This window comes from Urocampus carinirostris, chromosome 5, assembly GCF_059441175.1.
Source record: "Urocampus carinirostris isolate Australia breed hairy pipefish chromosome 5, RoL_Ucar_1.0, whole genome shotgun sequence".
Lineage (NCBI taxonomy): Eukaryota > Metazoa > Chordata > Actinopteri > Syngnathiformes > Syngnathidae > Urocampus > Urocampus carinirostris.
In genome coordinates, this window is record NC_142353.1 from 22847990 (window position 1) to 22870323 (window position 22334).

Genomic DNA, 22334 nt, shown 5'->3' on the forward strand with positions numbered 1-22334 from the left:
CTTTTATTAATGCATCTTTTTAGTTCAAATAAGTATAAATCTGATTAATGTCTTCACATTTTTTTAGACGTTCCCTAAAGTGGATTTCAGGCATTTTAATGCCAAGTAAGGCCTTATTTTTAGAATAGCGTATTTAATGCCGTTTAAGACTTTTCAAGGATCTGTGGGAACCCTGCAAAACATGTTTTTGAGTGTTATTAAGGCAATGCCAATATAATATTTACACGTGGTGTGTTAAATAGGCACAGTTAGGGTTACAAAAATAAAAATCACACAAACACATCTGAATCTAGCTATGATTAGACAGAATTGTCAATTTGGCATGCTCAGCAGAAATTGTTTCAACACAAAATTGCCACAGCAGCTCACCATGCCAACTTCGCAGCTGCCCATGAAATATGTTAGCAGAGGCGGGAGCTTTTTTGGATCAGCAACAAAAATCATATAACATACCTAACCCATTACCTAGGTAGTGGGAGGACACTAGTGCAAAAATTCTACCAGCTAATCTTATAAATTGTATTTTCATCTAACCACACATTCAAAGTATTTCAGCCTGGCTTTGTAACCATCTGTGTCTAATATACTACTTGTTTTTGATCTTGCACGGATTTAAGACGCTTCCAAGTAGATCATAGCTCATCTCAGTGAATGACAGCCCAACAGTCAGAGGCCTCCGAGGGTTAAAGTTCAAAAAAGGGCAGTTGGGAATGCTGACAGCCTGACTGAGGCTGTTTTGATCAATTGTTTTGGGTAATACATGCCATAAAAGACACCTCTAGATGTCACTATTCACTAAGAAGGGTCCCAAATTAGGCTGATTTTCTAATTCCCTCACTGAGTTGATCTGAATTTTGGACTCAGCAGATAGGGAAGGATACTCAAATAGATATTAAAGGTGGGATGTGTCTTTGGAAGTGTCCTTAAAAAGAGTTGAAAGTAAAATGTTTTCTCTATTAGGTATGTGTTGAAAATGCCCAACTGAGTTAACAGAGCCCTTACGCTTTATTTTCCACGGCGCTATCTGCTTTTATCTTACTTTTAGCAAAGCCGGTCAATGCAGAACACATGGCGCAGAGAGTGGAGTCTTGCTCATCCCCACGTGATTTTCTCTTCTTTCGTATTTGTAAGTATACGACAGGATGATTCATCATATCCTCAACATTTTTTGAATGGTAAGGTCAATTGAAATCTAACCGAACTAGAAAATAAGAAGGCGTACAAGACCAAGGTGTCAGCTGTCAAGAACGTTTGTACAGCTTTTTCATGGTAAAATTCAAGCACGTTTAAGGGCGTTCAAAGCCAATTTTTCAATTGTTCCAGTACTATTAAATGGAGAATTTCAATGTGACTCGAGCATTTTGCAGAGCCAAAAATACGTCTGAAATTTACATGAGCAAATTTCAATCTTGCGTGTTTATTTATCGAGACATACGATTTTTAGATCTTGAGTATAACACAAATACATTTGTGGATATTTTTGAGACAAATCTCTCCTCATATAAAGGTAGGAGTTGGGTAAAATGACAGTAATGTGCACATATTCAGTAGCAGGAAGTTCTTCCCATTACTACTTACCACTGGAAACGCTATCTTAATTTTTTGTATGGCCCGTAATAAATATCCATAATTGATACGTAATCCTTGCACAAACACACACTTCACAGAGCCCTGTTCGGGTGTAGCATGCACTTGTCCTCTTGGGCGCAACCCATTGGGAGTGATGTAACTTCATAGGACAATGCCATACAAACTAATGCCAGATGCTATTAATCACAAAGGAAGAAGAAATGTAATAGTAAAGCAAAGAGAGAGCAGTGTCAGCGTCAGGCTTGTGATGAAACATGGCAACAATTTTCAGGCATTTGCAAACACACCCAGAATTCAAGCACTTTTCAATCCGTGATAACACAACATTAAAATTCAAGCGTTTCCAAGGATTTTAAGCACCTGCATGAACCCTGAGATAAAGCAGGGTACTCAAATTGATATTCATGGAAAAATGGTGGGTGCAGCCGAATGGCTCATAGGATAAAAATGCTGACTCAAGAGTTTGGACACAGGATTTGGAGTACCACTCACGCTCAAGGTGGAGGGCCCACCCACGGAAAAAGGGCGAGTGATTCCAGGAGGAACAGCCAGGGTAAAATACTGTACCAAACATATCATGGAAGCAATTTGCGTTGGCTCGATTCGGTTTTGTTTTTGAGACTTTCCAAAAATAAGTTGAAAATATACTTCCTTTTCATTGAAAAAGGCAGCATCAGCGTAAGTAAACACCCCTCCCAGGAAAAGCAACAGGACAGTTAGTGGGGCTTGCCCGTTCCACTACATGATCATGCCTTGTGAGGGTCTATTTTGCCCGCGTGTGCTTGTGTGTGTTACATGCCACATTCCTCACATGCAGAGTGGCGGAAAGGGCAGTGGCCCCTCATTGGGAGAGTTAGATGGAAAAGGGGAGTGTGAGGAGGGAGGGTGTGAACAAGTGATTGATGGCAGAGACCAGACAGCCACATGACTAGCCAAACAGCTGGGTGTTGCAATACTATGACGATGTTGTTTTTCATTTTTACCCCCAAAATGCTCATTGTTCGTATTTTTCGAGCAAAGGGGAGAAAGGGGGGCATGACCGAGAGAAAACTTACGTTACGTTTGAAATAAGAACAGGTGCATTTGTAAAGCCAAATAAAGACACTAGATCTATGAGGAATGTGTGCTCTTGTAAACTATTGAATAAGAAACTAGTTATCAAAGGCAATGACACAGCAGTCACACCCACAAAGCATGGTAAATGAGACAGCAGTTTCATGCAAAAATAATTCGTTTCGTTATCTTATTAGACTTTAATGACTAGTGTTGTTCCGATGCCAATCCTGTACTATTTTAAGGTAAACAGACCAAACCAATGATTTGAGTTTTAAATGTAATCAAATGTAATACTCATATCAGCAATTTGGTAAATTACAGTATTATGTATCGGTAGCCCAGCTTTTGTGATTGCTGCTATGACAGGATGCCAGCTCTTCTTTGATGGTTTACAGTAGAAGTGAGCGATACTAAGAACTATCGATCAATATCAATACCCATACTTATTGCTTGGAAATGTCAAGATCATTGAATAATTAAAACCCTCCGACCTTGAGTTGGATTATAATTACCATAAACACAGCACAATTTTCTAATTAAATAACTACGTTTTAACAGTATACAAAATTAAAAGAAATATTTCCATTACAACTGTTTCAGAACAAAAGCCAAGACTGTCAAACCAATCAAGCAGCTACGTAAGAAAATGCAAGTATTGTATAAATAATGTCAACTACAGCCCTAAAATACTATACATTGCACAATATTTTGAAAATAAAGTCAGTCATGCAAATAAAGTGTCAATTGTCTCTGATTGACTGTTGCCATAGTGACAGCAGATTTTTGTTCAGGAACAGCACCATGTTTAAATTTTTGTTCTCTCCGGGGTGAGTTTTCGTGAGTTTAAGTTTAATCTGTAGTGTTGCCAGGGTATCAGACCACTTTACTACACAGATGACACCAGGTTTGTCCTTTTCTGTAGTTGGGGAAAAAAAAGTTCACATGGCGCTGCGCTACCTGTTTGCCAGTCATTTTTAGCTTCTGGTAGAGGTAGGCACATTGATTTGGCCCTCTTTTCAGGGTGCAAGAGCTGGCTAAGTAGGTGGGTTTCTAAAGGTTTGCTGGTCAGTCACACAGCCAGGCATAAACTTAGAAAGTTGCGTGGAGGCTCGATGTGAGGTTTGCAGGCAGTGAGAGTGTGTGCTTTAACACAGAGGGAGGGGCAGACTGACAAATGCGTAGCACAAATACACACCATGGCTTTGGTGATCATTTATTTCATGAGAAAGCTGAAAAAGTTATTTTTTTTCAACTTCACATTTATATGTATCTAAAAATATAATTATGTTTTTTATTATACATGTTTATGAGAGACTGGCAGGACCAATTAAACCTTGATGGCCCGTCTGAATTTTCCTATAGTATGAGTATAATTTGACAGTAAGGGACTGTCTCAATGAGGTGCGTTGGTATAAACTTGGTTTCATTTCAAACAGTGTTCTTGAAAATATCCTAAATCAGAGGGGGGGGAATATATAAGACACTAAGGGGAGATCCCTAATGACCCATTCAAGTCATGTTTATTTGTATAGCCCTTAATAACATGAAGTCTCAAAGGGCTATAGAGACTATTAGTACACCATCCCTTGATCTAAAACCTTCACGACGGAAGGAAAAACTCAAAACCTCAGCAGGAGATTAATTGAGAAACCTCGAAACTGGCCGGACATGAGGTAATCCTTCTTCCGGGATGGCAGGCTAAATGGTTGTTGCAAGGGCATCAACACACAATACACAGACATCATCAACAAGAAATATAGGTCATTCATGAGCTATAGAAAATAAGTGAGTATTAAGCCTAGGTTTGAACAAAATCAGTTACAAAGGGGGATATATATATTTTTTATAAATATTTTACACAGGAAACCATCACAACACAGAGCATATGTAAAGATAACCATTACACATGGAAACGGACGCTAAATAGTAAGAGAGCTGCAACGCACGCATTCATGGTAAAAAAAATTTGGTAAGCTTGAATTCTTAAACTGATTTTCACCGCTGATAGGTTTAAAGTTTAGTAGACAGTGAAAATAAGAAGAGAAAAGAATGAATTTTGAACTTGCAAGGAGATAAAAGATTACTACCTCTTCTAAAAGCCCTCCTCAAAGTGCCTCCAGGTCTATCTTAAACCAATCTGACAGTGGGAACATTTAGTTGCAGGAAATTGCACAACTTGGGACCAGGATTCTGATTTTTGGAGCAATATGAACTTATCATTTACATGAGTAGTGAGAAACAAACACGCCAGTCTTTTTTTTTTAAAGCAAGCTTGCGATTAACATCTTCACAAAAATAGACCTAATCAAGGAATTATTGTGCTCGTTTCCCCCTTACTCTAAAAGTGTGCTCTATTGCTGCGTCTCATGTGTGATAAAATTGTGCTTGTTTGTTGCTTGCCAAGAAACATGGACTTACAATATGTACATAGCCATGAGAAAGTATTTGCCCCCTTGAATATTTAAACTGTGCCCAACTTTTCAGACAGTAAATAAAAAAATATTTTCAAGTGAGACAAAATTGGTTGTCATACTTAAAAGATTAAAAATTTGGGCAGCTTGTAGCTGTATGTCTTAATTATTTTTTCAAACGGACTGTAATAATTGTTCCTTCTTCCTCGCAAAACAGCTCCAGCTCAGCGAGGTTGGAGAGAGCGTTTTTGAACAGCCCTGTTCAGTTTTGTCCACAGATAATCCGGTGCGGCATTGGCTCAGCGCTATGGCAGGTCTTCATTGACTCTAAAAGCGCCAAATAAATGCAGGCCATATACATTTATCTATTGGATTTAGGTCTGGACTTTTACTTGGCCCTTTTAACACCTTGATATATCCATTTGTAGACATTCTATTATAGAATTGTTTTTTAAAAAGTATTTTGTCCTGTTGGAACAGAAATCTCCGTCCCAGATTCAGCTTTTTGGCACACTCCAAAATCTTTTCTTCTAGAATGCTTCTATATTGGCCTCATTCACTTTCCCATTAATGTTAAACATCTTCCCTGCTGAAGAAAACTGGGCCCAAACTAAAAGGCTGCTATCACGAAGTTTGACAGTGGGGATAGTTTTTTGAGGGTGACCAGCAGTGTTGCAGTTACGCCAAACATAGTTTTGCATAGTGTCCAAAAAGTTCATCTTGGTGTCATCCGACCAGGGCACTTTCTACCACACATATGATGTGTCATGGCCAACTTTAAAATCCATTTTTTCAAATTATGTTTCTAATGGCTTTGCTCCCCCATGATCTGCTACCTTACAAAGGTGAGATAGTTTGTGTGTCCCAATGATCCTAGGAGCTATGTTGTCTGGGGGCTTCAAGCCCCTGATAGGACCTGTTTGTGATGGTTGACCCTAGGTAAGGGGCCAGACAAAGTGCAGATCACAGACTCCTTATGATGGAAAAATATTGGAACGCATTTTCCCTCGCCCCCACGCGGGTTACCGGGGCTTCCCTCTGGAAGAAAATGAATGGATGGACAAATGGCTTTCATTCTGCTACTCTTCCATAAAGGCAAGATTTGTACAGAGCAAGACTGATAGTTGTACGGATGGATTCCTCCCACCTCTACTGTAGATCTCTGCAGATCATCAAGAATGCTGCATCTCCAATCAGACTTTTCCTTGTTCAAGTGTAGAGGGACGTCTAGGTCTTGGTAGATTTGAAGTGGTCTGATACGCCTTCCTTTTCAACATAAAGTGAATTTCCCTTCGGGGATGAATAAAGTATCTATCTATCTATCTATCTATCTATCATAATTGCTTGTGTTCCTAGATATGTTTGAAGCTTGGGAAGTCTATTAAAATCTGGCTTTAACATTCTATCTCGGGCCTGGCTTGTGTGTCTCATTGGTCTTCATGATGCTCTTTGTACTTTACACAAAACCTTGATGATATCAAGGAGCATCTGCATTTATACAGAGTTGATTACTAACAGGTAGATTTTATTTATCATCATTAGTAATTTGGGACATGTGTCCCATTGTTCCTGATTATAAACAACAACAAAAAATGTCTATCTTTGTGTCTGAAGCCTTAGATGTGGTGAAATGTTGAAAACTTCAAGGGGGCAACAACTTTCACATGGCAGTGCATGTATCGATACAACTGTCGCATTTTCACCGTGGGGACCAAAAATAAACAATACATTTATTGGTTTCAAGTTTATTTGACACTCGAAATAAAAAAGACGTCAATGGATTTTAAGCCCAAATGTCGGGTAAGAAATTCCTACCTGTTTCAAAAGCCCTTGCCTGAGCCCTTTATTCTTTATTAAATATCCTAGGTTACAAAATCAGATCCACGCAAAAGGGTGTGAAAATCAAAGAACAGCAACATGATTGGCCGATAGTGACAATGAAAAAAAAAAACAAATCAAAATAACAAACAGTGCGCAATAATAGTCAAAATAACGAACAAGAATCCTATGAAAACTCCTTGTCCAATATTAAAAACGGTATATACTCATCAGAAATGTACAGGAGAAATCAACACATACACATTAAGATGGTTTTGCGAGTAACCTGGAGTTGGCGTGTATTATTTTATAAAACCGAAAGGTCCCTGGTTCGAGACTAGGTGAAAACGTTTGTTAGCTTGGAGAGAAATGTACTTGCCCAAGACACACCACAGGAATTGGTGCCCCTACCACCCTAGGTTAAGGGATGCAAAGGACCCACCCACCCAGTACTTTGCGGCACCAAACAAAAAAACATCTGAAATAAAAAATGCACGTGCACAGTAATGTACACTAGACATCAGACCATTCGAATGAGTATACATGCAGGAGTAATCCAAAAATTAAAAGACGAACCCAACCATTTCGGTTAGACAAAGGCCATAATCCAATTGTTGTGTGCATTCACAAAGTTTTACATGAATATACCACATATATTCAAGTGGATTATTGCCTGCACGTAAACATCCCCACAGTAAAATTGATTTGTGTGAAAGCCATGTCTGGTTTAGTCTCTCATCAAAATGATTTAATGTCCACTAATCAGCGGCGTACATAACTTCTAAAACATCTGAAGGATGAGCATTAAGCAATTACCAGTCTTGCAGCTGGAGGCCCTCAACCTTTCAAGTGGTGCTCTGGGCCGACAAGAAATCACTGCCGGGACACTGACCTGCATTCTAACTCGAGCGTACACAGAATATGCACATTCACTTGAATTTCACTATTCCATTTCTAATAGTCATCTTCTCACTAAGTAAAAGCTTAGATAGCATATAACTGTAAATGATCAAAGATCAGTACACTAAACAAGATGGACGACCACATGTTGGGCCCTTACATGAAATGCATACGATTGAAACAGCTTAGAAGGAATGTATCGGTCTTACTCATTACTTAAGAGCTTGGGGTTTATTAACATGCACAAAATGCCACATTTAATGAATGTCTGGCACACAGACATGAACAAGTTCAAAACATAAAAACATTTAAAACCTAATATACAATATATATATATATAAGAAAATTGATTAAAAACATCAAGATTTAACACCAAACACAAACAAAAACAACTGTGGGTGCAATCCTGAAACTGGTGCTGCTGTGATTGACGTCATTCAAATACTTCTTCAGTCAAACTCACATTGGTTTTGAGTCAAGAGGCCTCAGGACAGCAAGGTTATGAGCGCATCCAGGAACTTACTGCGATCTTCTGTCTTCAGTTCGATAACTGGAAAGAAATAAAATTGAAATGTCATCTGCTGTTGATTTCTATAAGCCACCTGGGGATCTGCACGTTTGTGATTAAAATTACAAAAACCTACTCTTGAAATCAAAACACATTGGGGAAAAAATTACAGAAAAATTCCACTCATATTTGTATTAAGCTGTAGGGCTCAAAAGCAAAGCATTTTACAGCTCTTTACTGACAATTACTGTGTGGCTTCAAGTGAATACATTACTGCCCCAATGTGGCCATGCAGGTTAATGACTTTGCCTTATCCTTAGAAAACAACAGGATTCGTAGAACTTTTTCACGGCCAAATTCAAGCACATTTTTAGGACTTTCCAAGCCAATCCTCCAAATTCCCCAGTACGCTAAAGGAAGTCCGGTATGAAGTATTTTGCAGGGCCACAAATATATCTGCCGTTACAAATGCAATTTCTAATCTTGCGTGTGCGTTTATCAAGACATTATTTTGAGATCTTGAGTAAATCGCAAACATATTTGTTCTTAAGACAAATCTCTCCCCATACATAGGTTCTGTATAACTGACGTTAATATATTGCTTACATTTTCAGTTGCAGAAAGTTCTTCCCATTACAATTTACCATTGTGAAAGGCTTCATTAATTGTTTTGCTAGACCCATTGTAAATGTCTATATTTAAGACGTAATTTTTGCACTAAAACACATTTCATAGTGCTCTGTTAAGGCGTAAGCATGCAACTGTCCTCGTGGGCGCAACACGTAGGGGTGATGTAGATTCATAGGACAATGGCATACTGACTAAATGACAGCTGCAGTAAACACAAGGGAAGAAATGCAATGGAAAATGAAGCCACCAGAGGGCAGAATCCGTGTCATACTAAAAAACACGGCAACAATTTCAAACATTTATAAGCACTTCGCCCAAAATTCCAGCACTTTTCAATCACTGAAAACATTAAAATTCAACCATTTCGAAACATTTTAAAGGGATTTAAAAAAAACTTTTTTTTTTCAATTATTCAAAAAAACGTGTGGTGTTTTTTTCCCACAATGATGCAAATATGCTCAATAAAATTCCACGTGCCATGGATCTCGAGAAATGAATTCTCAAAGTAGACAGTTTGATTTCCAATCCCCTAGAGCTGTGACGTCACCACCGTAAGGCAACAAGGACCAAAACGGATTGTAATCATCAGTGCATAGCGCTCATTTTTGCTTTGAGTAATTGAAACTTTGCTTAACGCGTCGCTGGGGGACTTTTTCTGACTGTTTTGTCCGGGTTGCGTGCTTTGATCATCAAAGGGTACATTTTTTGTTGTTGTTGGCTACAGGTTCTCCTGGTTACTCACTGCATACTGTATGTTTGGTCAGCCGGCCTCTTGATTTTTCGCCGATTGGTCCGAGTTAGCCACTTGTAGCAGCTGGCTATCCTGCCATGTCCCGGCTGGTTTAGCCCCTGTTAGCGCTCTGTATATTATTTTTGCCAGGTGGCGCATTTTGGCTCCTCACCATTTGTTGTACCCATTGCCTAGACATTCTCCACAAAAACTACCAAATCTTTGCTTAAAACACATGCAAAGCGTAAGGTGGCTGGCTTGCTGGTGGGGTTCCTTCACATGAGGTCATAGCTCAGGAAGTCAAAGACATCTTTAAATTGCATTAACTCGGAAAATAATTGGAATATAACAACGACTTATATGTAGATATTATGCAAAAAACATGTACAATTTACTCACATTTTGTATGTTTTAGAATTGGGGTATCCCTTTGAGCATCCGTACGAACCCTGGTTTTATATGCACCACATAAAATAATTGTTTCACTTACCAGATGTGTCAAAATGGTCATGCAGAGTTCTGGAGCTGGTGCTCTCTGCTGCTTTCTCAAAAGCTCTGCCAAAGAAACTAAAAACAAAGTTGGGTTTTTACAAGACGCAAAAGACTAACCGATAATTGTTATGGGTTAAATCTCAGTGCATAAAATCTTCCCGTTTTATTATGTCACAGAGGTTGGCAACTTATTGAGTTAAAATCTCATATGAAGAAGTCGAAATAACATTTTAACATTATTCAAAAGAAAATATTAAAGTAGAAGTTTAATTTTGTAGTATTTAATGAAAAAATACAAAGAACAAAACATTCTAGATATTTTATGTAGTCCAAAAATTACAAACTCATAAAATTAAGTTTCTAAAAACGGTCGTGAAATAGTTTTTTCTATGATTAATGTGATGCATTAACCCCCACATATACAATGTGGTGGAGTGCGATGCTGCCGCAAACATTAATGGAGGGGTCTACAACGTGGTGCCCCCTAAGAAAACCCAAGTAGCCGACAAACAGGTTCTGAAAATAGCTTACCAATGGCGGGCCATTGTGATTTTCTAATTAAACATTTTTCTAGGTGGCATGATGGTTTAGTGGTTGACTGAGTGATTTCAACCCTACTTCTCATAATTTATCCTGGTAATAACAAAAGTTGTCATTTTAGAAATATCAAAATGGTTATTAGTTATCTTAGCTTTAAAAAGATTGGTAACCCCTGACCTAATGAGTTCAAATAAAAGAGGAAAGGCCCTTACTGCTAAATATGAACATACTTCTTTTTGTCAGATGTTTCAGAATCAGGTGGAATTCCCACGACCAGGACAGTTCCTTTTTCGACATCTTTGGGAGCGGCCATTACGAGGGGAAGAAGCTTGCAGCGCTTATTCCTTGTCTGGCAAACAAAAAATATATAAAAATTCATCAACAATTGTCTGCTATAAATCAAACAAGTGCAAAATTAAACAATCTAGAACCCCATTAAAAACAAGAAATCATTTTTTTCTATTTTAAGACACACCAAATAGTTGTTTCCCTTGTTGCACATTTTTGCGTTCATCTATTTAGTACAACAATGTTTTTTCTATTCTCTGGCAATCAACTCTACTGCTATGAATAAGCATTGTGGGATGCATTAATTTTTGGTGACACAATGTATGTCAGTGTACATTATTTGGCCGTGAACTTGAAGTGTGATAATTTAGCCATTTATGAATTCTTTTTTTTACTTCCAACCCCTAAAAATGTTCAGTGGCTTCAGACCGATCCCTAAATATATAGTTTCCATTTACTGTATTTGTTCTTCCCCTCGCCCCTTAGGACACACGAGGACACAAACAAATATAACGCTAATACTCACTGACTGGATGAATGCTCTTAGGAGGTACTTGGAGAGCAACGTCAAGGCCATGGGCTTTGAAAAGAGCTTGACATCAGGTGTACCCTGTGCAAGAAACACTATTAAAACGTTGCAATACGAGCAGCACAAAAAATAATTCCATTCAAGATGCCGGGCCGTGAGCACCTCCATGAGGTAGCAGTAAAGGAACGGTCCTTGGGACAAGATGAGGTTGGTGCAGATGCAGCTGGCAACAGTCTGCTGGATTGCAATCAATTTTTTTTTTGCTAGTTCCATGCCCGAATGGAGACGTTCCAGGTTGCTCCTTAAAAAGAGACAAAAAGGGTTAGCTTGCCACAATCACAACAAGCCCTACTTTCTTTCTGCATTTCAAACACTGCAATGCAGCTTATTCTTAAATGTAAGAAATGGACGTGAATTAGTTCATCATAGGTGTTTAAGCTTGATGCTTAAAGTTCAGTGAGGCTTGAACAAAGACAAAAAGTCAAATTTCGTCCTTAAATTTGCATGTGCGGCTTCTAATCGGGTCAGCTTCGTAGTTCTGAATTTACAGTACCCGTTGCAGAGTCAGACCTTGAAAGAGAATCCAAAGCCTTGATGAAGTTGTCTGTCTCATTCTCATCTTTCTCTGTCCTCTCAAGTAAAGCAGTAGTGGCGTGCACCATGTCGCTGGCCAGGAAACGGTTCTTGAAGCCAAAGTGCACGCCAAATGTTTGGATGCGGATGTCCTTCATTCTTTCAGAGGGTGGAAATTCTAAGTAAACTGTCAGTAACACACCAGAAATTATAACCACCTCCATACCCGTATTTAATAGAAGACTCCTCGATGACTTCTCGCAGGTTCTCTTTAATAGAGATATCCATAGAGGTGAACTTCTGCCGTACTTGCTTCAGGGGAAGCCTGGTAAAATAGAACACGCTAAATACATTAAGCTCTTTTGCATTACAGATTTCACTGTGGCTCTTACCCCATGTCAGCTAAGAAGTCCTGCAGTTTCTTCTGTCCATTTAATGTCCACAGCTTAAAGTGGCAAGAGGTGTAACATGAATTACTGATGCTCTCGTACAGGGACCAGTGCTGGTAGAGTGTGAGACGCAAGCTGAAGCAGAATGTTAAGGTGGGACTGAAACCTGACAAGTACTTTTGAATCAGTGTTTTTCAAATCGTGGGTCGTGGGCTCGTTTTCAGTGGGTCCTTGCCTAGGTAACATAATGTGAATTTAAAAAAAAATGGCCAAAAAATAAAAAGTGTCAATTACACTCATTCAACAGTAGATGGTGATAATAACCTGCAAATGTGAGTTAACATCTACCATCACACCACAGAATGACCGGTTGTTAACACAGGTTGAACATGGCCAAACGCATATACAAGGGAGAACACGGGCGTTTTGGACTTCAAAAAGACAGTGTCGATGATTTGACCACTAAATGTTGATGTATTGTGTAGTGCAACCCAAAAAAAAACACTAAATAGCAAAAGGAATATTACAAACTACAGAGATTCAAAGTGAACAAACGGCACGATTCTTATTTTTTGTCAAGGCTTTTGAAAGCTTTTTTTGGGAGTACCGGTAGCTGCAGGAGCAAGATGGCCGACACTTATGGTCAGGGTTAATGTTAAGTCAAACAACTAGTATTTTTTTAAAGCATGTTTATTTGTACAGTAAATGAACTTTAGCTCATTATTTAATTCAATATTGGTTATTTTTTAAATGATTTTCTTTTTTTTTACCAATAAAAGTGACTTTTGAGGCAATAGGGCAGGGGTCTCCAACGTGGTGGGTCTCCAACCAGGGCGCCACCTAAGGACAGCTGAGCTGCCCGCGGACCTGTTTTAAAAATAGTTCACCAGTGTTGGTTCATTGTGATTTTTGTAATAAAATAACTATTTTTGTGGCTGACTGAGTCTATTTACACCTATTTCCAATAATTAACCTGGTAAAAACATGGTAACAACATAAGTTGTTATCGTAGAAAATCATATTCATAAATAAAATCATATAAAACTTTGCGCAAATTAGTAACAAAAATTAGCCCTCAGCTTGAAAAAAGGTTGGAGACCCCTGTATGACTTGAAATAGTTCTTATTGCTGGTCATTTTCTTTTTTTTTTTAAATGTCCACATATTCTGCTATCTCTGGTTTTAACTGCACAACTGGAATTTTTTTCTTGGTTTGGATCACGGTTAGTAATTAGGGCAGAATGATGGGTCTTGAAGTCATACCAGTTGAAAACCACTGCTTTAAATGACATGGATTGATTGAAAATCAAAAAAAGGATACTCATACTCGAAGGAGATTCTCATGCAGTCGATGGAAAGAGAGTTTTCCTCATCCTCATTTCGATGGTTATGTCGGGAGACATGTCGTTGCATGGTAGCGATGTCTGTTACGTACTTCATGCTAAAGGTCAACATAGAACAAGTTATGGCTCAATTGCAAAATGCCACAAGGTCAAAACGTTTTATTTAATGGCATATGTTGTAAAATATATTGTAAAATATATTGTGGTTTTGGCATGGACGGAGGTGACGTGTCGCCAAAATAGAGTAATCATTGTTTTTTTTCCCACCATTTGGTAATCAACAAAAAAGTGCCAGATCCCCACCAACATCAAGCAATCAATTGTTTTTTTCCAACCAACTTTATGTGATCATTTAACAAAATGTCCCGTCACGACCAATGTCAAGACCAAACCTACGGAATTGTCCTCTATTGTAGACGTTATAAGTTTTTTTAACTGGGAGCTAAAAGATAAAAAAAATTCTTAAGTAAAATATTAATTTTGTTTCTGGTAGGTTTAGGATATTCAACAAGTATAAACTGTTATAGATAGGAGTTGTACTGCTGTCATTGGAAACCTCTGTTTGACATAATAATAATAATAATAATAATGCATTTAATTTAAAAGCGCCTTTCAAGCCACCCAACGACACTGTACAATGAGAAAATACAATGTAAAATATTAATGCTTGGCAGAAGAGAGCAGAGTGTTAGAACTGATTTAACATAGATGCTTCTTCTGTTCATAAAGATGGCAAACCAGTGCACTTTTGGGGAAACAGAGATTTTCGCCATTCCAAAAGTCATTGTAAAACAGGGACATAGAAGAAAGTGAAAAAAGACAGAACATGTTAGTGTTGAGGATCAGCTGTGATGCATTTACTCAAGATCCAACAGTAACACTACAAAGGTGTCTTGAATTATTTTGTAACAAATAACTTATTTTAATCCTGTACGTATAGTCAAGTCACATTTTTGGTAGCCACGAGCCGGACAATGTTTACAAGCCAAGATTACAGAACTAAATTACAGGAGTGCAAGTTTTTACACACTTACATGACGTTCAGTTCATTTGCCCCGAAGTCGATTAGCTGCCGTTATGTGCGTTGAGATTGATTAAATCATTACTTTGTTGAATATGCCAGTGTGACTCATTAGCTGCACTACGCTGCAATGCGAAGCTAAAATATAGTCATCCTCACTTCCATTAGTCTCCAGTGCAATTAAAGCTAAAATGCCCCAAAACTATTTACTTATTATTACGGAGGACGGATCAGCACACCTATTAGTCTTACTCACGCTGCCATTCCACACCCGTTACCAATCACACTCTGCCCGTACATTGTGACCCAAGCCACTTACAAAATATTCGAAGACTTTTGAAGTTTAAATTAGTCCAGGTTGTAGGCACTTCAGTCTCGGTAGAATCTCTCTCCTTGAGGATTTTTACCCGCAATGTCCTTCAATTTCTTTAATAAATGGGCTCTGTTTAACGCACCATGCATGTTTTTTCTCTGTAGTGTATTTTATTTGCACATCGCCAAAACCTGTTTTAGTCATAGAAATTCATCAAAAAAATGCCACTTCACTCTTAACGTTGTTTGCCATGTTTTTAAACAAAAGAAGATGCAAGGCATTATGGATAACAGGAAACCCATCTAGAAAAATCTTAAATAGGTTTAATTTAAAGGTAGGGTGCATCGTACAATGTGTCCTTGAAAAGTTAATAATTTCTGTATTAAGTAGGTGTTAACAATGCACAAAGAGCCTTTAGCATTTTTTTTCTACCACGCCCACCTGCTTTTATCTTACTTTTAGCAACACTGTTTCGGGACTTGCAACACATTAGGAATTAGGAAAGGGTGGGCAAGGCCCGAGAGTGATTTCATGCTCGTCCCGGTTGTTATTTTGGTAGTGTAGCATTAAAACAGTAAAAGTAAGAAAATGCCCGTTTCAGATACTGTCCAACGCCAAGAGAAACCCAAAAAGAGGTGAAAAAGGAAGAGTTTATTTGAGCGCGTCTAAAAAAAAAATGCATATACTTGAGAAAGGAACTCACTGAGGTTGCGATCAAGAATTCAAGCTGGGAGATGGCAGGAAAGAGTAACAAAGTTTTTAATTTTGGATGTCCAGTTTTTCTTTTTTTATAATAAACTAAATAAATGTCTGATTTAGTCACAAACCCCCATATTCTCAAACACTTATTTCATGTTCTAAAAACTAATATATATATATATCCTGAATATATATAAAAGGGTAGTTATTTCTCACTTTGTGACTTTGTCGTGAACCCACTGGTCAGTCAACCCAATGATAGCCCACCTGCCGGGGAAAAAAATAAAAAATAAATAAATAAAAAAAAACTTTGATTTAATGGAAGAGTAGAAGATTTACCAGAGCATGTCTTTAGTGTCTTCAGTTAACACCCAGGCAAGCTCGAAAAACATCATAGCTGCCTAGTAAAATAAATTTCATTCAAGATATTTTCTTTTTTTTAATTATCATCATCCATGCTGAAAATTGATGGGTATTAGAATCGTCACTCACAGATGTTCCGTGGTATTCATACTGCTCGTAGTCAAACAAAATTTCCCTCCTGTAATCAAAGCAAAACATGAAAGAAAATATTCCTAACTAATCTGTCTAAATAAGACTTGATAATGATGGTTAACCTTCGTGCTTCCCACTCCCGTCTTTCACGTTGCCTTTCAATTCTTCTCTCAACAGCACCCTGAATAATGAAAATAAACCTTATCAAATGCAGTGTCAGTTAAACATTGCACTTAGCATACTTTTTATAAAACATCATACTTCATCAAATCTCCTCCGCTTTCCAGATGGCTCAGAGCCTACGTTGCTCTCATTTCCAGAATCACTTCCCCCGTCTTCGTCCTCCTCGTCGTCATCGTCTCGAAATATTTCATCGTAGGACGGCACACCCAAATCATCGTCTTGTTTTATAAGTAGTTTTATCTTCAGTGGCCAAAAAAGACAATTATAAGAATTGAGAAGTGGTCAATATTTTAGTATAGTATTACAGTCATACCTCTATATACAAGCACCTCTAGACATGAGAATTTCAATTATTTGAAGATTACAGGAGATTTATTTGGAACAAAAATCTTGCTCGAAAATCCAAGTAACAAAAATTCCCAGATGCTACCACTAGAGATCACTTGAGACCACTAGCATCAGCTCGCCAAATTTAACCACCGCGCCTTCTGGCATCAGACGCCTGCTCCGTGCACTTGGTTATATTTCGAAGCAAGTTAGTTTTTATCGTATTGCATCTTTTTTTGAGGTTATTTGTGACCATTGCCATGGGTTCCGGAAAAGGAATTGTTAGTGATTTCCAAAGAAAAAAAAGTACAATGATGTCAATTGAGAAGAAGCAGGAAATAATAGACAAACATGAGCATTTGAGTTTGTGTGAGTGACCTAGCTAAGCAGTACCATCGGTCAACATCTAATTAGAGTGCAGTGAAAAAGTACTTGCCACCTTCCTGATTTCTTTGTTTTTGTCATTTTTACAACTCACAAAAGGTTTCAGATCATCAAACCAATTTTAATATAACAAAGATAACCCAACTAAATAAAAATTGTAGTTTTGAAACGTGGATTCCATTTAATGAAACACACACAAAAAAACCCTGTCCCTATGTTAAAAAGTAATTGCCCCCTGAACGCAATAGCGAAACGGGCCACCAAGGGCAGCGATAACAGAAATCGAACGTTCGCAATAGTTGATAATGACAACAATGTGGAAAGATTTTGGCCCACTCTAATTTGCAAAATTGTTTTAAATCTGTTAATTAGACAGGTTTCTAGCATGAACTGCCGATGTAAGGCCACGCCAAAGCATCTTAATTGGATTTAAAGTCGGACTTTGACTTTGCCACTCCAGAACCATCATTTTGGGGTTTTTTGAGCCACTAAGAGGTGGACTTGCTCCTGTGTTTCGGATCACTTTTATGCTGCATGATCGAAGAGTGCTTGAGTCTGGGGGCAGGAACTGATGGCGGGATGTTCTCTTTCAGAGTCTTCTTATAGACCCCAGAGCTTAAATCCTCTGTCAAACAAAGCAAGACATCCTGGACCCGAGGCAGCAAAGGACTGTGTGATATCATAATTGGTTTGATAACCTGAAACCTTTGTGAGTGATGAATAAGCAAAAAACGCAGAAATTAGGAAGAGGTCAAATTATTTTTCACGGCACTGAATTTGACGCCATTAATAGAAATATGTTATAAAGGGTATAAAACAGAGCGGGTGCAGAGCAGAAGTTGTTGTCTCTCTCTCGAGACCTACAACCTGAAGCAGCGTCAACAAAGGCAGAGCCATTGTCAGGTACAACCGGAAAAGATTAGGGCCAGTCATGAAAGGGTTGAGAATGTTAAATTGAGGACTCTGTGAAATGTCATGTGGAAGCAGTGAGTGCAGATAACAAATCCGCAGTTGAGTGTACGCAGCACTTCGCTTCATTTAAACAAAAGAAAGAAAACAAAAAAGTATGTTGTAAAAATATTTGTATGTTCATTTATAGTCACGGCAACTTAAATTTTAAGTGTACAGAAAGTGCATCAACCTTCTCATGAGCTCAATCACTCCTCTTTCAAAAACCTCAGTTATGTTAGCAACCGGCGACTTCCAAAGAGCTCATAATGAATTAGCATTTTAACTCATTAATAGCATCTTATTTATCTTATAACTGTATCTTTATGTAATATTACAATTTAATAGTTCTAGTGCTATTTAGGGTTATTTGGGATGCCTTTGGGAAGCCGGGAACAGATTAATTACTTCTCAATTATTTCATATCAGCAAAGAAATCGCTTGTTACACGAGTAATTCGAGATACGAGCATGATCCTGGAACGAGTTATGCTTGTATGTAGAGGTATCACTGTATACATTATTTTGTGGAGTACAGTGAACAAATTATTAACCATTACCTGAGTGTCATTGTAGACATTGACGACATCTACAGGTCGATGAGTGTCGCAAATGAAAAAGGTGGAGTCGTCGTCCGGCTGCAGCATCTCAAGCAGGTCAATGTTGGCGCCACAGTTAATGAGGACAAAGTATTTAAACTGCAAAAATGAAATAAAATAAATAAATATGCATACATATATAACTCTAATGTTATAGCTTAGAAGTATCATACTTGCGCCTTGTGTTCAAGGAAAGCAGTAGCAAGTTCTTGCCATCCTGTGACTGGTACAAGGGTATACTGAACCTGGTCGCAATGGAACAAAGCCTGAAGAAAGGAAAACAAAAAGAATAATATTTAACAATTTGGGTTACTTATAAACCGCCCACCTGCCACCCCCAAAAAGCTAGTTGGGAGTCTCAAGACCAAAAACTGGGCCACTTACAACATTCAAATAGCATCTTCAAAGCTTGTGAAACAGAGCAAAAACAAAAAACTATGCTATTATCTGTGTTATACGGCAGTGGTCGAGAAACACCAGGCCGTGTATCATTTGTTACCAACTGCACAGGAGGAAAGAAAAAAGTTGTCTTGATTTTAGCTTATATTGCATTTATTTGTGATTACGTACTTTTTTTCCACCACAAAAAAAAGTTAAGTTGCGTGTTATATCGAGGTTTTACGGACGTGTTTCACCGTCATTGAGCAATGATTGAGGCAGCCGACAATAAAGGGGATCACACAGAAATTATGGCAGTGAGAGTGCAGAATCCTAACCACTATGACAGCAGAATTTTTGATGAACAAGGGAAAGACATTAACTTTTATCTCATCATCACACCATTTTACTTACAGTCCCATGTTGTACAATGTTGTGAACATGTGATGGACTATATGGGAAAGAGTTCAGGCAAGACAACGTGGTACCATAAGTATAAATAGTGTGATGAGAAAATTGAATGCCTTTTCCTATTCCATGAATATTCTTAGTTGTCTAATGATTATGCAGTTGATATGGATAATTATTATTATTGCTGATATTATTAATAGTATTATCATTGGGCTGGGCCGCGAGAATAGTCTAACATTAAAGCTGTCCGTGGTACAGAAAAGGTTGCCGACCACTGTTTTACAGTACAATAACCTTATAATAAAACTAGATCCAACTACTGGATGAGGCAATAGTGCTGAAAATGTTAATTTGCATTCTGAATACATTATTTTATAATAAAATTCGGCCTTTTTACGTACTCGACATTACCTTTAGCTTTTAACATGCAAGTAAAAAGCGTAATCATTAAAGTACTTGGGTGATTGCCGTTTTTAATCAAAGTGACATTATTTTATTTATGGAAAACACAATATTTTAGGAATGTTTGCTGTGTGTAATGAAACAAATTTGTAAAAGTGTTGTTCGCAATTGCAAAAACAGTTTATTACAATTCCTTGTTTCCAAGATTTATATTTTCTGTTAAATGCACGTCTCCCTTTCTCTGTGTCCTACAAAGGAGGCGTTGTAATTTCCCCCATTGCAACGCCGTTACCGACTGTCAAAAGCGGTGCATTACTTTGAATAAAGCGGTTTTACGCTCTCCTCCGAGTTGTTTACGTCACCATTCAAAAGCATCATGTCACCATTCAAAATAGTGACTACCATATAGTTAGGTAGCGATTACAAACAGGAATATGGTATTTTGTGTGTTAAACACGAAAAGAAAAAGGCGGATGAGGGCTGAGTCGCGGAAAAAGTGAGACAACAGTGCTCTTGACATTCATGGATACAGTGACAACAGACTTGTCTCGTTCCAAACAAAACAGCTTTATGAGCCGGCTCACCACCAATCAGCAGCTATTTCGCTCTGGGACGCTTTTTTCTCTTGTGATTGGGCAATAAGCATTTTTTGGGGGAATTCCATTTTGTTGACTTTAAAGTTGTTGAGCAAAAGAAAAGGTTAAAATTGTTTTGTGTTTTATCGTTGGTTTGTACATATCCATCTATCCATTGTCTGCAACGCTTATCCTCAGTAGGGTCGCAGGGATGCTGGAGCCCATCCCAGCCATCTCTGGGCAGTGGGTAGGGCACACCCTGAACTGGTTGCCAGCCCGTGGCAGAGCACACAGAGACAAACAACTCACTCGCTCATTCACACCTAGGGACAATTTGGACCGGCCAATTAACCTGACCTGATTGTTTTGGGGAATGTGGGAGGAAACCGGAGCACTTGGAGGAAACCCACGCAGGCACAGGGAGAGCATGCAAACTCCACACAGGGAGGTTGCGCTCTAACCTACCAGCCACTGTGCCGCCTGTTTGTATATATAAATATTTTAATTTTATTCCCTGTGTTTCTCAGTGTTAATGTGTTTATATAAAAATGTAAAGTTTCTTATTTTTTTGGGATTAAAGCAACAAAAACAATCGGAATAGCTGTTTGGGAACTGAAACAGACAACAACTTATTTTCAAAGTAACTGATATAGTTAGTTTCCCTGGTAACTACAGTACTTACTTTTATTGTAGAGTAATTCAGTTACTTCTGGAAGAACTAGCAAATAACTGGCAGCATGGCGGAGCAGTGGTTAGCGAGTGTGCGGCTCAGTTCTGAGGTTATGAGATCCAACCTCCTGTGTAGAGTTTGCATGTTCTCCCCGTGTTTGCATGGGGTTCCTCCCACATTCCAAAAACGTGCATGTCAGGTTAATTGGCCGGTCCAAATTGTCCCTAGGTGTAAATGAGCGAGGGAATTGTCTGTCCCTGTGTGCCCTGCTACTGGCTGGCAACCAGTTCAGGGTGTCCCCTGCCCACTGCCCGAAGATAGCTGGGATGGGCTCCAGCACCCCCGCGACCCTACTGAGGATAAGCGGTGGAGATAATGGATGGATAGCGAATAACTGTTCATCATTACTTTCCCAATGCTGCAGATAACTAACAAATGACTTCATTCCAGCAACGCGCACAACACTGCGCAGTGCTCATAGAGAGTACCCCAATATAAAGAGGGATCGCTAACGGCCAACTTACCTGCAGAATCTTACAAGCGCAGAGAGCATCGATATCTGACGCCACCAGGAGGGCGACTCTCTGGAGGAAAGTTTAACAATGTTAGCAAATGACAGGGGATAGGTTGCCTAGCTTACAACCGGGCTAATGTTATGGTTGTTCCTCCAACCTACCTGGTTAACTACAACGTCATAAAATTCTCTGCGAATATCCGTGACAAACATGTTGGACGGCAACAAATGAAGAGTGTATGGAGTCCGTGGCAGCCAACCGGTGGTCCAAAGTTAAGCATGTATAAATAAATAAAACGAATAGCATGAAGAGACCTTTTTGGTTTTAGAGTCGGGACGACGGACAGCTGCTTCACTGTTGGAAATGAGGCGCCAAAAGTCTGCGTCACACGCAACCAATCAGAAAGGGGGAAACATGTCTACGTCAACACGCACAACGGAACGCAAACCAAACCCGGAAACCGAGACGCCTTTTTTGAAAATGCTTTATTGAAAAAACGCATAAACATTTGTCCACAAACATTTAATAGCAATTTTGCTGACTCAGAAATTTGTGTCAGTGAAATGAACTTCATAGCATGGCCCCTTAACTTCTTGTGATTATGAGCGACAACGGCTGG

General features: G+C 38.7%; 1 protein-coding gene across 1 annotated transcript; it reads right to left on the reverse strand.

Moving 5' to 3' along the window:
- Positions 1-7991: 7991 nt before the first annotated feature.
- On the reverse strand, positions 7992-22127 carry cdc45 (CDC45 cell division cycle 45 homolog (S. cerevisiae)). Its single transcript, XM_088336195.1, has 18 exons — positions 21877-22127; positions 21725-21784; positions 18938-19030; positions 18726-18863; positions 16586-16747; positions 16447-16505; positions 16322-16370; positions 16169-16230; positions 16046-16096; positions 13775-13894; positions 12458-12589; positions 12292-12390; positions 12063-12224; positions 11655-11793; positions 11490-11573; positions 10906-11024; positions 10134-10210; positions 7992-8325 (listed from the first exon to the last, which is right to left on the reverse strand). The coding sequence occupies exons 1-18, from the start codon at positions 21925-21927 to the stop codon at positions 8261-8263; spliced, it is 1722 nt and encodes a 573-aa protein (XP_088192321.1). The 5' UTR covers positions 21928-22127; the 3' UTR covers positions 7992-8260.
- Positions 22128-22334: the final 207 nt, after the last annotated feature.